The 15,663-nt window shown below is 38.4% G+C and overlaps 1 protein-coding gene across 1 annotated transcript; it reads left to right on the top strand.

The window, feature by feature from the left end:
- The first annotated feature begins 12,490 nt into the window (after window positions 1–12,490).
- On the top strand, window positions 12,491–13,933 carry LOC136774834 (uncharacterized). The gene is made up of 3 exons (XM_066729318.1): window positions 12,491–12,777; window positions 12,850–13,040; window positions 13,098–13,933. Exons 1-3 carry the CDS (start codon window positions 12,491–12,493, stop codon window positions 13,931–13,933), a joined length of 1,314 nt encoding a protein of 437 aa, XP_066585415.1.
- The last annotated feature ends 1,730 nt before the right edge of the window (window positions 13,934–15,663 follow it).

Below are 15,663 nucleotides of genomic sequence, written 5' to 3'. Positions count from 1 at the left end.
TTTAAGAGACAAAGGATTGCCTGGATAAGATTAAGAGATAAGAGGACTAAAGGTCCTAGGAGACTCGACTTGTTCCTTCTAGCTTTTGACTCGAACTGATTTTTGGGGCTGCACGTTTGGGGCTCTTACCCTCAAAGTGCAGCGTCAAACATTACCTTATATGGTAACATTTGCGGGTCCCAATGGTCAAATGCGTCATTGTTCTAGAACATTCGACTGGCGTCGAAGTGCATTTGCCACGTGTCGGGACTTAGCCTTGGCGACAGTGTGAACGAGCTGCGTCTGGCGCTTCGTATTACACTCAGGAATTTGTCGCTATTAGGAGTATTTCTCCTTTACAATGAGGCTATTGGTATTTTAGTATAACTATGATAATTTAGATTTATTAATTATGTCTTCAAATGAAAATAATATTAAATATATTAATTATATAATGCTTATTGTAACAATGAGTTATGTATGTTTATTCTATGTACATAATACCCCTCCCCCCCCCTGGAAAAAGAGGGTGGGTGGCTAATAATCGGGGTCGTATTGAAGATTTGCTGCTTGCTCAGGTGTGACGATAATCAAGTGCGTCGGGGCAGCGTCGTCCGTTGCTGGGGCGGCGGCGTCGTCTATTACGATGGCATTGGATGGCAATGCCTGTATTGACCTGAGCCTTGGCTTAGGTTTTGGTCTTCTGTGAAGATATCGCCAGATTATGTAGATGGTTAATCCTATGATGATTAACGTTGTAGTAGAATATGAGATGGCCATATGTTGATAGGTGTGGTGTTGTCCTAGGTCTTCGTTTTGTACATCCCTTTTCAGCTGTTTTAGCTGGATGCTGAGCGTGTTGAGGTCGTTGACCTTGTTCAGGATGTTATGCAGCCTGGGAATTTTGGTTGTGTTGATTGCTGCTACGTAGTTTTCAGGATCTATGGCTCTCAAAGAGAAATTATAGTGCGGGATATAGTGTTTATGTTTGTTGGGCTTGGAGGTTTGTACGGGTTCCAAAACAAAATCAGTAGCTGTTAGGATACAATTTTTATATAAATTAATTACTCCGGAGCCCATTAATTCTATATTATAGGTAGGTTTTTGTTTGCAGATTACTTCTACAATTTCTAATCGCGGTGTGGAGTATATCCACGAGGCTTGGTTTTTCATGGGAATTAGCATCGGTTGCACTAAATGTATAAGTTTATGCTCGCACGTATTTATATCTATGTATTTTAAGTATAATGCAATTTCGCATGGATTAACTGCTTTTATTTTGTTGGATGGTTAATCCGTCGGGCAGATATAATTATCTTTTATCGTATAACAATTTTGTAGTTCGTCTTCGGTATACTCTGTATAAAGTTCAGTAATGCTGTCTATTGCTATGTATTCCTGTTTTAAATCTATTATGGAGTGTAGTGTTGTAGAATTCTGAATAGGGATTGGAATTGGATATATTTGCAAAAGATCGAATTCTTTGGGCGTTATTAGAGGTATATGAAATACTACAATTAGTTTGTTGGTTTTGGAATAAATTGTGGGTTTCATTAGTTTTGAAATTAAATGTATATTTAGTGTTTCTAATGGAAAAGGGAATTGCCTGCCAGGAGGGATGTGAGGGATCGCATCCTTAAGGTATTCGAGAATTTTTGTATATCGTATAATTTTCGGATTTATTACTCCTTGGCTCGCCTGTATTACGAAATTTAGTAAGTGTTTCGTGTCTATCATTAATTCTTCGGATGTAAGATTAATGTTATATAGAGCTTCTCGCTCGTCTGCTTGGGCTTCTAGATCACGTACTGCTTTCACCAGCATTTTTTCGTTCGCATCTATTTTTTGTATCGTGTTATTATAAGATTCTATAGTTTGGTCGATAATTTGTATTTGTTTCAGGAGTGCTATTTTGTTGGTCTCTACTGTTTGATCTATGCTTTGTAGATGTTTATTTATTTCTTCTTCGTCGTTACTGTCCATTATTCCGAATAAAATTTTTCCGATGGATCCTACTCCGTTTGCTAGTCCTCGTTTGTTTCTCTCTTGGTGTAATGTTATTTCATCTATTTCATCTAGGTTATTTTCGGCTATCTCTAGCTTGTAGACGGTATCAAGGACGGGGTGTTTACAAATTTTTCTTCCTTCTTGTTTGTAGCAAAGGGTTTGATCATATAGGAATTTGTCTAGTTGCGCGAGTCTTTGGCGATATTCTACTATGTCGGTGATTATCACTAATTTCCATTTTTCTTTATAAAAATTGACCGTGCCGAATTTTTCATAAAATAGTCCCGGTTGACCTTTGATGGGAATGTTTTGGACTTGCTGGGAGCTTCCGTGGATCGTTATAACCATAAGGGTCAGCATGCACCTATAATAAAGGGTGAGTGTGGTTAATTGTGGAGTTTTAATGTGAAAAATTTTAACAAGTTTTATTTTTTTTTTTTTAAATTGTTGTAACAATTGTGAGTGGAGGCGTGGTGATTCTTTTTGGTTTTGAATAAATTCCAATTTATTTTAAATGTGTTCGTTTAATTTTTAGTTCTAGTACCTTTTCTCGTTAGTTAGGTTTACAGATAGGTAAAGTGAAAAGGAAGGAGAGTAGAAAAATTAATAATAGTAATAATATGAAAGGGGAAAAATTATAAAAATACCGTAGAAATGAGAATTATATATATATAAATATATATATTTTTTTTTATAAGAATTATTAATACAGTTAGATAGTTCTAGTGGTAGTGGTATATAGCAATTGGTAATTATAAGATAGAATTATAGTAGGAAGTAAATTAGGGGGATCGAGAAAGTGTAGGAGAGAGGATGGTATGTGTGTGTGGTCGAGTCGGTAACTACACGTGATAAGGCTTTAGCCTAATGACGTGGGTTACAATTTTCTTTTTACCCATTGCTAATTCGTAATTTAATTCGCTTAGTTTTGCGGTTATGGTATAGGGACCGTCGTATAGGGGTTCCAATTTCTTCGGTCTTCCAGCGCGAATCATTTCTCGCTTTAACAATACTTGGTCTCCTACTTCGTAATTTGATTCTTGTGTGTTGTGATCGTAATAAATCTTCGATTTTTCTTTTTCCCGTATTAATTGGTCTTTCATTATGTTACCTGTTGAGCGAATTCTTTCGCGAAGCTCGTTATAGTAATCTTCGAATGTATATGTAGGTTGCGGCGGATATTTGAGCGTGGTCGGTAATTCAACCTCGCGTCCGAATAGCAATGAAAAAGGCGTTCGGCCTGTAGCTGTGTGTGGCGTAGTGTTATAGGTGAACATGGCGTAGGGTAACCATTCGTCCCAGTTATCTAAATCTTCGTTGACAAAGTTTTTTAAGTACGACGCCAATGTTCGGTGCGACCTTTCTAGCGCACCATTCGACTGTGAGTGGTATGCCGTGGTCTGTATTTTGTCAATTTTTAATAGCTTACAGACGTCCTTAAAGAGGTTACTTAGAAAGTTAGTACCCTGGTCAGTTAAAACCTTTTGGGGTAACCCGTAAGAAAAAATGATCCTTTCAACGAATAGTCGTGCCACAGTAGAGGCTGACTGGTCTTGAACTGGTAAGGCTATGCTGTATCTTGTAAAAAGGTCTTGGAAGGTTAAGGCATACTTGTTTCCTTGTTTGGTCGCAGGGTATGGTCCTATTATATCTAGGGCGACCTTTTCCAAGGGTTCTACTGGCGTGTCTGTTATCTGCATTGGTGCACGTCTCACGTTGCCTGTTTTATTGCGCTGGCACTTGTCACATTTTTTTATGTATTCTTCAATGTCCTTTTTCATATTTGGCCAGACGTGTTTAATTTTAATTCTTTGCAGAGTTCTATTTACGCCTTCATGTCCTCCGAAGGGAGTATCGTGATACTCGTAAAGGATTTGATTTATCATTGCGGGAGTATAGGTCGATGATTTCTCATCAGCTGTTTCTTCCTCGGCGTCGGAGTTAGCTGAGGTTGCATCTTCGTTTGAGTCGGTTGGCCTTGGGACGGCTTGCCGTGCTCTTGAGCGCGTGGTCATGTATATACGACTTAGCGCATCTGCGTTTGTATTCTGAGTACCTGGTTTGTATCTAATTTCGTAATCGTACTCGGCTAACTTTAATCTCCAACGCATCAATCTGGAGCCTGGGTTTTCTACATTGAAAAGCCAAGTGAGTGGTTGATGATCGGTGATGATGGTAAATCTAGTACCATATAAGTAAGGTCGAAAATTTTGTACAGCCCAAACTATAGCTGCTAATTCTTTTTCCGTGGTGCTGTAATTTACTTCGGCCTTGTTAAGCGTTCTGCTGGCGTAAGCAACGGGGAGGTCTTTGCCTACCTCGCCTTGCGATAACACGGCTCCTATTGCTTTATTGGAGGCGTCCGTGGTCAGAATGAAAGGAAGATGAAAGTCTGGATACTGTAAAAGTGGTGCAGTAGTCAATCTTTCCTTCAGATTTTCAAATGATGATTGTTCTAGGGAGGTCCAGTTGAACTTCACTCCTTTCTTTAATAGGTTCGTCATGGGTTTCGACAGGTCAGCAAAATGGTCAATGAACCTTCCGTAATAGCCTGCTAGGCCTAAAAAGGATTGTACGTCCTTTACGCTCTTGGGTGCTGGAAAATTTTTTACAGCTTCTATTTTAGTTGGGTCTGGAGAGATGCCTTTGTCTGTAATTATATGACCCAGGTAGCAAGTTTCCTTGCGAAGGAAACGGCATTTTTCCGGTTGCAGCTTTAGAGTATTTTCACGCAGTCGAATGAACACTTGTTTCAGTCTTTTATTGTGTTCTATTAGAGTAGGGGCGTGAATTACTATGTCGTCAAGGTAAACGAAACATTGGATCCCTTGGAGTCCGGATAATACGGTGTTCATTAAGCGTTGAAACGTAGCTGGCGCGTTTTTCAATCCAAAGGGCATGCGGTTGTATTCGTAGTGCCCTAGGGGTGTGGAGAAGGCTGTTTTTTCCTTGTCTTCTTCGGCCATGCCTATCTGGTGAAATCCAGAGGCTAGGTCAAGGGTGGTGAAATATTTCGAGTGGCCTAGTTGGTCCAATATTTCGGTGATGTTTGGCAATGGTAGGCATCACCTATAGTAGCTTCGTTTAGCTTGCGAAAATCTACGACGATGCGCATTTTTATATTTCCTTGTGCATCGGGTTTCTTGGGTACCACGAGCAGTGGCGCGTTCCACTGGCTTCGGCTCGGCCGTACTATTCCGTCAGCTTCTAGCTGAGAAATTTGTTTATCAATTTCCTTTTTATGCTTTTCAGGTAACCTATAGGGTTTTTAAAAGATAGGTTTGGTATTTTCTACCAAAGTAATGGTATGTTTTACCGCTTCAGTGGTGAGGAGTTTGTCACCTTCTAAGTGAAATATATCATTGTATTCCTCACAGAGTTCTGTTAGAGTGCGCAATTCTTCCTGATTTAAATGATTTAGTTCTAATTGAGACTTTAGCCGGGCGAGTCGATCGCTGGCGCAATTATTTACAGCGTATACGGTTATGGGTACTGAAGGGTCGTCGCCCTGAGTCGGTGGACTCGGAATATCTTCTAACACAACTGTAGGCAAGGGTATCTCGAGTTCTTTCTCCGTGATGTTCAAAATGCTGACGCAGCAGGTAGAGTTGGTTGGCCTAGTGGCACAGTTACCTATATACACTCCAGGTAGTATTTGGTGTCCGTATACAATACCGTCTTGTTTACTATCAGTTAACGCGGCTACTAATGTTTGTGATCTCGGTTTTAGTGACACCGTACGTGATACTACTTGTTTCATTGGCCAGGTGTGTCCCAGCATCGTCAAGGACACATCCTTTTCATAATGGAAGCTGTTTCTTTTCCAGAAATCCATGCCGATTAGTCCGTCGGCTATTAGCGAAAAGGTGTCTGGTACTATTTGAAATTTATGGGTTATAGTGTATTTTCCGACTTTTATGTGTAGGTAAACTGACCCTAGTATCTTCACGGGTGTTCCACTTATTCCTGTTAGCGTAATTGGAGTTTTGTCAGCTATTGTTTCTTTGCGCAGGACTCTTATTTTAATTATGGAGACATCGCCTCCAGTGTCGAAGAGTAAGGTTGCCGGTCGAATGAATTCAGCGGCTTGTACTTCGATCAAATTTTTTATAGGAGTATATAATACCATATTAGCGGTTAGATTTCCTACAGGTGTTGGTCGATTCAAGTTTTCGTTAATTGGTTGTTCTGAGTTATTTGCATTCTGTTGAGCTTCTCTTTCTCGCTTTGCTTTTAGGGTGCGGCACTCTTGGACGGTGTGTCCTGGTTTTTTGCAATAATTGCAAGAGGTGGATACTTTGTTAACGGAAGATGAGTGACTCTGAGTCCGTTTTGCGTTGCTAAGTCGCGCGTAGCATTTTTCGGCTACATGTCCTTTCCTATCGCAGCGTTTACAATGGAGGTGCGAATTATTCCGTTGTCCGGAGGGTCGTTGTTGTCCTTGGTTATCGCGTCTGCCATGGGTCGAGCCCTGTTGAGTTCTGTACTCTTCGTCGGAGCGAGTCAAGGATTCACGATCTATTGCGATAGCAATTGATTCTCTTAGAGTTGCTCGTTCGCAAGATGCTACCATAACTTGGAGTTTAAAATTCAATCCTTTTATGAATTGATGTTTCGCTTGTTCCTTTAACAATTCTTCTATGGCTTCGTTTTTAGCCGGGTCATTTGCTGGCGTGATGCATCTTTCTTTCAAACCTGATAATATGTCTTCTAGTCGAGAAGCATAGGATCCTACCGATTCGTCTTTTCCTTGTCGGCATCGATTTAAACTATTTTGAAGGGTCGCGGTAGACCGTCGGGGTTTGAATGCTTCTTCTAATTCTCGTATTAGTTGCTCGATATTTTCGATTACTTTGTGCTTAGTTTCAGTATAAGCTTTGCCTCTTAGTATTGTGAATCTAACTTGCCGTAGAAATTCGTCTCTATCTAACGGGTGTAGATTTTGATTTGCCATAACTATAGAATTCACAAACGGTTCTAGCTCGTCTGGGTCTCCTTTATACTTTGGAATTCTTCCGAGAGTTACATGTAGGGAAGCATATCCGTGATGAGGTTCTTCTTCTTCCTCATCGTCAAAATTTGGCACGTATCGAGGTCTTTCGCAGGGAGTCACATACGATGTTCGTTGTGCCGGTCTTGCCGTGGAGGTCCTCGCGGGGAGCCTATTAAAATCTTGGCGTAGTCTGGAGAGTTCGTCTCTCAGTCTCGCGTTTTCTTCTTCAATTGCGCTAATCTCGCGGGGCCTTATGCTGTTGTGTAACCTTCTAATTTCAGCATCTATGGCGCTAGGAGGGACTGTTTCGTCATGAGGAATCGTGTTTGTTGGTGCGTCTTCTATTCTGATAGGCAGACGTTCTGCGGTGTTACTATGGTCTAAATCTGGGGCGTCGTTGTTCGCGTTGCCACGGTGAGCCATAGTTAGTCTATTCCGTCTTCGCGTATTTACGTTTCGAAATGGGGTTCCTTCGTCTGTTTCCCTAAGAGTATGTAAGGTTCTATTCCCTAAATGAGAGATGCAACTATCTATCTCTCGGGTGATTGAAACACGATTTGGTCGAGGTACACTATGTAACGCGGGAGTTAAACTAGGTTCAGATTGAGTTCGGTCTAAATTATCGGGATTACGGTACATGGAAAAAATTTAGTACGACGAACGCTATGGGCTCGCGGTTACAATGTTCACAAATAAAATTGCTACTGATATGATTGGTACCGTACTCACCAAAAGCTCATTTTCACTGGTTGGCTGGCTGCAAGTTCTGCTGGTTTCCAGTCGTTGATTTCTTGTAGTCGTGAGGTAGTTTGCGGGGTGAACCTCGAAGTTGTGGGTTTGTCGCTCCGTTGCTGAGAAAGGCGAAGTTGACGGATGTCTCGTTGAGTATCAATAATTGTCCACGTCGGTTCGTCCTTGTAGAGGTTGGTCGATCGTAGAAATAAAATTTTCTTGATTTTCCTTGGGACGAAGATTTATGTAGGTTTGATCTTCACCAGTCAACGGATCCCACCGCTGCCACAAGTTTATTGTGGTTCAATCGCTGATTCACGACAAACTTAAAATTCTCTTGTATAATAAGGTTTATTGATTTTTGATTTACAATGTTTCTTCTTTATACAAGTTGATAACCAGAGCTATGAGCTAGATAATTATAGTTTTAAGAGACAAAGGATTGCCTGGATAAGATTAAGAGATAAGAGGACTGAAGGTCCTAGGAGACTCGACTTGTTCCTTCTAGCTTTTGACTCGAACTGATTTTTGGGGCTGCACGTTTGGGGCTCTTACCCTCAAAGTGCAGCGTCAAACATTACCTTATATGGTAACATTTGCGGGTCCCAATGGTCAAATGCGTCATTGTTCTAGAACATTCGACTGGCGTCGAAGTGCATTTGCCACGTGTCGGGACTTAGCCTTGGCGACAGTGTGAACGAGCTGCGTCTGGCGCTTCGTATTACGCTCAGGAATTTGTCGCTATTAGGAGTATTTCTCCTTTATAATGAGGCTATTGGTATTTTAGTATAACTATGATAATTTAGATTTATTAATTATGTCTTCAAATGAAAATAATATTAAATATATTAATTATATTAATTGTATAATGCTTATTGTAACAATGAGTTATGTATGTTTATTCTATGTACATAACAATACATATAAATCTAGTCTATTAACTTACATTTCTAACAATACTAGTAAGCGGGTTATATTCAACGATTTTATCATGTATAATTAAACAAAACGCAGTAGTACTACTTGGAATATTTCTAGTACAATCAATCTCAATTTTAACGTCAAAAGTGCCTGACTTTATAGATTCATTTTGATGCGAACAATCGATGACGAAGAGAGGACCGTATTCCACAAAGTTTTTGTAATTAAGCATTGGTTTCGACTGTTTCTCTCCTGCATAATATGAATGGATAAATTTAACATACATATCATATAGTACAGAATAACGGTTTTTTTCGCTATCACTATCAGTTCGGTCATATGGATAAAATTCTGAATTCAGATAGACTTTAAAATCACGAACAGAACTGTCATTGAATCTAAGCACCTCCATATGCTGCGTACTCTTCTTATTTTGTCTAAATGCTAGTATAACATATCGAGGTTTCTCCAATTGTGTTGCAGCTTTTACGGCCCATGTATGCCTCTGTGTTTCAGGTAGAAGTGGATATTTGTAGAGTTCCCAGGAACGAAAAGCCATGGTTAGACTTTTGTTTTGCTCAATCAAACGTAGAAATTTAAGTTTTGTATAACCATTCAGTGATACATGAGGAATCCTCCACTGCACTTTTTGCAAATCAATTTTGGAGTTGATGATTTTTCTCGAAGAATTTAGTGAATTTATATCATCACGTGCTCGAATAAGAACGAATTCATGACGTGCATTTATTATAACTCTTCTGTAGTCTTCACAAAAACCCAACAGCATTTGCAATGGTACACAAAAGTTGAAATGATTCGTAGACCTGTGATCTGTTAGAAACCATCCTGAATGACGTAGACTTGCACTTTCCTCAGCAGTTAAGGAGATGAGATTCTTCATGGAGCTAGTAATACCCACATTCTTGCAGCGATCAATCTCAATACCATTTAATTCATAACGAATTTCATCAAACAAGAATGCCATGGAATTACAGTCAAGTCCTACGACATCTTGGGTTGCTGCATCCAAAGCACGGGTTCCAACGATTGTCTTTCCCTCAATGTAGAGATAACTTTCACAGGGTAGAAGAATTAAATCTTGCTGTTGTATAGGAATTCGAATTTCATCACTATTTCCCATTGAGGCATTTGCATAAGGATTGTATGCATGCATTTCCATTTTATTGATGCGATTGTCGAACACCGGTTGAGCGGTTACATCTAATGGATCCATTTTTATTACTAACGTTGAAACCTAGTGATTGTAGAAAGGTGATATTTCTTCTTGTTAATGATGCTCCAACGTAACCTTCGCTCAATGTATTTTGTCCTTCAGCGTTACCTTCACTCAATGTATTCAGTCCTGCTGCAGCAGTTGGACTGATAGGCTTATCGAGTATCGGTAATTTATAAGTATTCTTGTAAATCAGCATTTTCTAATATGTAAACGAATTGTGATTTCTTCACCTATGAAATTTAATATACGATCTTCCTGATCGAGAATACGCAAGGTGAGACGGTCAATTACTTTCGCAATGACAGGCAAGTAAATGACGTTCTTCGGTGTTTCTGCGATTTTATAACCTGGCGGAACACTCGAAAAAAATTCATGTATAACATGTCGAGGTCTACCGTTTGTGTACGCACCCGCTGTAATGTTGCATTCAATTCGTAATATATTTACTCTTATAATGTTTACGGGCTTGTCTGATTCAGCTAGTGTGTTAGGTGGAATAACACGATCTGATGAAAAACCCAACAAAGAGCCTATATTGTTAGGTTGTGTAAAATCAATCTGATATTTACACTTTATTTCACTTTTTAATGTATTATTATTACCACGTAGAACAATTACTTCTTCTTCATCACCTTCGAACATCTGAGCACGTAAAATGTCATTTATAGCATTGAGCTCATAACAACCTGTAGGTATAGTTAGCTCGTGATCATCAACGTAAAATATATTGTTTGTCTCATCAACATTAGAGATTGAATTGAAGCTCTGAAAGTCTACGAGACAGAGTTCATAATGTCCACCTCGAAGATCGATCGGGGGGAAAAAATCTGACCCCATTACCGAGTCACGGCCAGAGAGTGTAACTGTTAAAGACATTGTTCACGTAGAAACTTGACACACAACTGACCGCATATGCTTGAATCATACGATTGATATTGGTCGTGGTTGTAGTAGATTATAGCAGAAGGTCCAAAATATTCCACAAGTTTAATTGGAGGTTTTAAATTTCCGAAGGAATCGAAATACTTAACGTGCTTATTACGTTTAACGTAAACGACCCAATGTGTTCCAGGACCTTGTTCGTCATCGAGATTCACAATTGCGCACTCATTGCGTTACGCATTTTGAAGTAGAGATGTACGCATAAAGACTCCCTGAAAATGCGGTATTTTACGGCAGACGTTTGATAATTGCATATTACTAGTAGGTCCAGATTTAGGAAGTCCATTTATTTTCTTTTCCTTTTCCTTTTCACTTCCTCTCCTATTCGACTGTATGGTGCGAGGTATAAACCTTGTCCACGTCTCGCTTCCATTAAGCGATTGTGTCGATGCATTTATTCCTATTGTTTTTTGGCTGCTTTGGTGTCGTTTACAGCCTTTGCTATACCTGCCGCACCGCCAGCTAATGCTCCCACCGCAATCAGCAGCGGAAGCAATGGTAATAAACCCCCCCCCCCCCCGTTTTGTTTTAGTAAGTGACTTTTTCCTCAATAAACCACCTCGTTTTTTGATACACAAATTTTTCTTTTCTTCGTACTTTTTCTAGACACTCGCAGTCCTAAGCCGAGTTTCCGTTTTGTATTCATTGATGCCCAGACAGCAGTCGCTGTCGCTCGTTCACCTACGGATGAGTCACTAGCTATGACACGTTGTCGTGCACGGCGTGCAAGTACTTTATCAGAATGATGACGCGAGGGCAGGTCCTTATATACTGAATATGCGATATCATGCTCACGTCAAGCATCATCCAGACGGTTTATTCCTCGATCACCACGTGCTAACCGTTCTTGAAGGCGAGTACCTGGACCGCAATAATTGTAGCCAGGTACATGCAGCTCGAAGGGTAGTTTATTTAGCAGCTTATTGAAAAAAGATCCACAACCATATCTCATCATGTCATGCTTTCCTAACGGGTTCGTTGACACATCCAGCAATTTTTTATTGAAGGCGGTATTCCATCAAAATGATCTTGATTAGGTAAATTATAATGTTCCGTTCAGGCACGATATTGTTGCACTTCAGGATCTGCACGAATGTGCTCAGGCAATTTACACCAAACAAGTCGAATACTGTTTGGAAAGCGCTTCAATAGTAAAATTTTTGGAATGTATTCAAGCTGCTCAATAGTTAATCCTCCAAACGTAGCACATCTAACATTAACAACGAAATAATGAGAACTGATGAGATAATCTGCTTCAAGCTTATAAATAGCTTGCATGATCATAGAGTTTTACAGTTATGGATTCCATAAAGCTACCACTGCACATTCGTGTCTCCAACGCCGATCGCTTTATTGTCGGTGGGTGTTGTGGAGGAAGGAGTAAACGTCATGGATCCCAACTTTCATCTACAATTCGTAGTATAATTTGCGGACCCTCGAATTGCGGTAAAACAAACGTACTGCTTAGTCTCGTAGAAAGTCCTAACGGTGGAGATTTGAAAATATTTATGTATACTCAAAGTGTGCGTTCCAAGTCACGCATGGGGCGCTTTCAGCGCATTTATGTCGCACAGCGCTTTGAAATCGTTTCTTTTCATTACTGCACGCTCAGACCGCTCGAACTGCATAGCCGCATATAAGCTATTCGGAACGGTTTTGGTACGCAAAATAAATGAAAAATGACGTCCATTGAGGAGAGATGCTCCAGAAATAAAGATTTGAAAAAATTTATGTTCGCGACAATTACTTCCTTATCATTTTTTAAAAATTATGATAGTGATAGTTTGGAATCTAGTGATAGCGAGAATGAAGAGGATGAAGTACCTCTTATTGATTTACAAATTTTGTATCAAAGACTTATGATTAATTACTCGCGTGGAGAACCTGAGAAATTACCTATAATCAGTGATTACATCGAACGTGTAATTCCTAACTATAAAGACGTTGTGTTTAAACAACACTTTAGGTAAATTTCTAGTATATATACATTAATTTATAAACCAAATTTAATTTTGCTACGTTATAACTTGCAATTTAGGATGTATCCTGCTACCTTCGAGAAGGCACTTTCTTTAATTGGAGCAGCCTTAAATGCTACATCATCCATTTGTGGAAAAATCCCTATTTCTGCTGAAAAGCAATTATATATTGCTTTATGGTTTATGGCTACTCCTGACTCATATAGGTATGTATGCGAATTGCACATAATAATTTCTGTACCAAAGATATGTGTTTTATTATTATAATAATAGAATAAACACACATGCGTAATGAATAATTCTTAAGTTAGTTTACAAGAAGCTATTATTTCTTTACTGAATAATTACAGGTCAGTTTGCATAAAATTTGGTGTTGGAAAGGCTACTGCTTTTAGAGCTGTTAGGAGGGTAACTTATGCATTACATTGCATCGCACCAAGATTTATACAGTGGCCTAATGGAGACAATTGTACTTATATTATGGAATGTTTCAAGAAAACTAATGGTTTTCCAAATGTGATTGGTGCAATCGATGGCACGCACATAAAAATAAGAGTTCCGCCAACTGATGCAGCTTCCTATATGAACCGAAAAGGCTTCCATTCACTTAATGTCCAATTGGTATGTATTTCGCATGGCCTATTTACCCATTGCTATGCAGGTGAAGTAGGCTCACTACATGATGCTAGAGTGTTTAGAAACTCTCCCGTTGCATCATTTCTTGAGAAGCCACATGTATATTTTTTGAATGACTCCCATATTATTGGAGACGCAGCTTATGCCAACCACAATCACTTATTAGTTCCATTCAGAGACAATGGCCATTTAACAGTTCGACAAAAAAATTATAATTTTTGTTTATCATCAACAAGGATGGCAGTCGAACGAGCAATAGGGCTGTTAAAAATACGATTCAGGATATTGTTAGATTGCCTACCACTAACAGATATTAGAAAAATTCCTGAGTTCATTATAGCATGCTGTGTGCTACACAACATCTGTATATTACAAAACGATGAGATGACGGTTGGTGTTACGTGTGAGGAGTCAATTGAAGCAGCACCTCAATATAATTATAATGTAGGCAATGAGAAGAGAAACAGGATAATGAGGGAATTACAAATAAAACTTGCAAATATATAGTTTTTCCAATATAGAAAATTTAACTCATCACTTTATTACAACAAATATAATTTGTGTCTATACCTTCGTTTTATATTTTTTAAAGAAATGGTTTAAATTTTGTATTAATTAAATATTCATATAATAAACAAGTTTCAGCCTTGATTCATCTTAGTTATTACATTATATATACTTATATATATAATAAGTTTAATATTAGGTACATGTGCTTATTAGGTAAATTATACTTTGTCTAAAAATTTTGTCATCATATCAATAAATGACTTTTGCATACTTATACCTTCATTATGTCTTTTTTCAGCTGCTTGCAGTCTTTCTTGATGCCTTCTTTCTCTATTTGCCTCTCTCTCTTGAATTTCATAATTTCTTTTTTTCTTGTCTTCCTCAGAATTTTGAAAATGTTCTTCTAGGATGTTCTCTATCCGCTTTCTTTTCTTTGGGATTACTTTGGGATCAGTGTTTAAATTGGATGCTTCTATTTTTCCCGGATTTGATGGACCATCACTTGTAGCAATCGAAAGTGGTTTAGTGGATGCTTTATCTCCAAATAAGGAATCCATAGTCTGCAAAAAACAGTAAGTATATAAACAACAGACTAATAAATAGTACATAAACTATGTAATAATACATTTTATTAAAAACATACTGAAAACAATGACCACGAAGTCCTGTGGTTACCACTTTTCTTATTCATGTCAATTATTCTTTTGTATGTCCGTTTTAATCCTGACATTTTAGATGTACATTGCTGTGCTGTAACAGCATATGCTGGGTTCATATCTCTTATTTGATCAGCAATTTCTGACCATATTTTATGGCTTCGTTTGCAACTGTTTGTAAATTCATGTTCTTTTTCCCTGTATAACTCAAGTAAAAGTAACACAGCATTGTCTGGCCATATAAATGCTGGTTTATTATCACTGTTATCATCTTGGATACTTGTTCCTGGTGTTGGATCAGGTTCATCACAATTTTCTTCATCGTATTCACAATCAATTACAGATGTGGTGTTAGTACTGTCTCTTAAGGAATTCTTATGTTTCTTAACGAGGCTTAACAAAAATGCTGGGTCTGCAAATAATTATATACCTAGATGAATCTAACATTTAATATGATTAAAATAATAAATTAAATTAGTAATATTTAAATAGAATTTATAGTTCATATAAAGGTATAATATAATTCTTTTCACCTCGAACAGCTCTTTCTATATTTTCTTCACTTTCTAATAATATGATTGATTCATTAGTCTCTTCCAAAAGAACAGGAAATTCATATAATTCCACCATTTAGAAAAATAAAATAATCCTCAGAATCAGGTTGCAACATTCGATATTTACAGAACATTCAAAAATGGCGCGTTAAATTTATTTACGCAATGAAAGCTTCAACTGCTTCAAGTCTGATTTAGGGGCAGCTTATGCGATATCTGTACATTCGAAATAGTCAAAGAATTTATTCGGATAGTATAATCTAGGGAAATATAATCGCTAGCAAAGCGCTCTTTATGGACATATTGCTCAAATCGGAACGAATATGTATGCGCTCTGAGCGCTTTATGCGTGACTTGGAACGCACCCAAAGTCGCTTCAACAACCCAAGTATCAATACCTTGAACGGTTATTAAAAGGACTAAAAGGTAATTAAATTTTCAAACAATAGCGACGTTGTGAAGGTAACTGAGGCGTGACCCAATTCTATTTTCATATTTGATGATGTTGCTAACGATA

This window comes from Prorops nasuta, unplaced genomic scaffold (assembly GCF_024137725.1).
Source record: "Prorops nasuta isolate Cenicafe-Biocafe unplaced genomic scaffold, Cenicafe_Pnas_1.2 PNAS00007, whole genome shotgun sequence".
Taxonomy (NCBI): domain Eukaryota; kingdom Metazoa; phylum Arthropoda; class Insecta; order Hymenoptera; family Bethylidae; genus Prorops; species Prorops nasuta.
This window is presented reverse-complemented; position numbering and strand designations above follow the sequence as displayed.

Bases quoted from the DNA above. Each gene is read 5' to 3' on its own strand.
- LOC136774834 (XM_066729318.1), top strand. From the start codon at position 12,491: ATGACGTCCATTGAGGAGAGATGCTCCAGAAATAAAGATTTGAAAAAA. The intron at 12,778-12,849 runs GTAAATTTCTAG...CTTGCAATTTAG, and splicing joins GTGTTTAAACAACACTTTAG to GATGTATCCTGCTACCTTCG. The intron at 13,041-13,097 runs GTGTTTTATTAT...ATAATTCTTAAG, and splicing joins AATTTCTGTACCAAAGATAT to TTAGTTTACAAGAAGCTATT.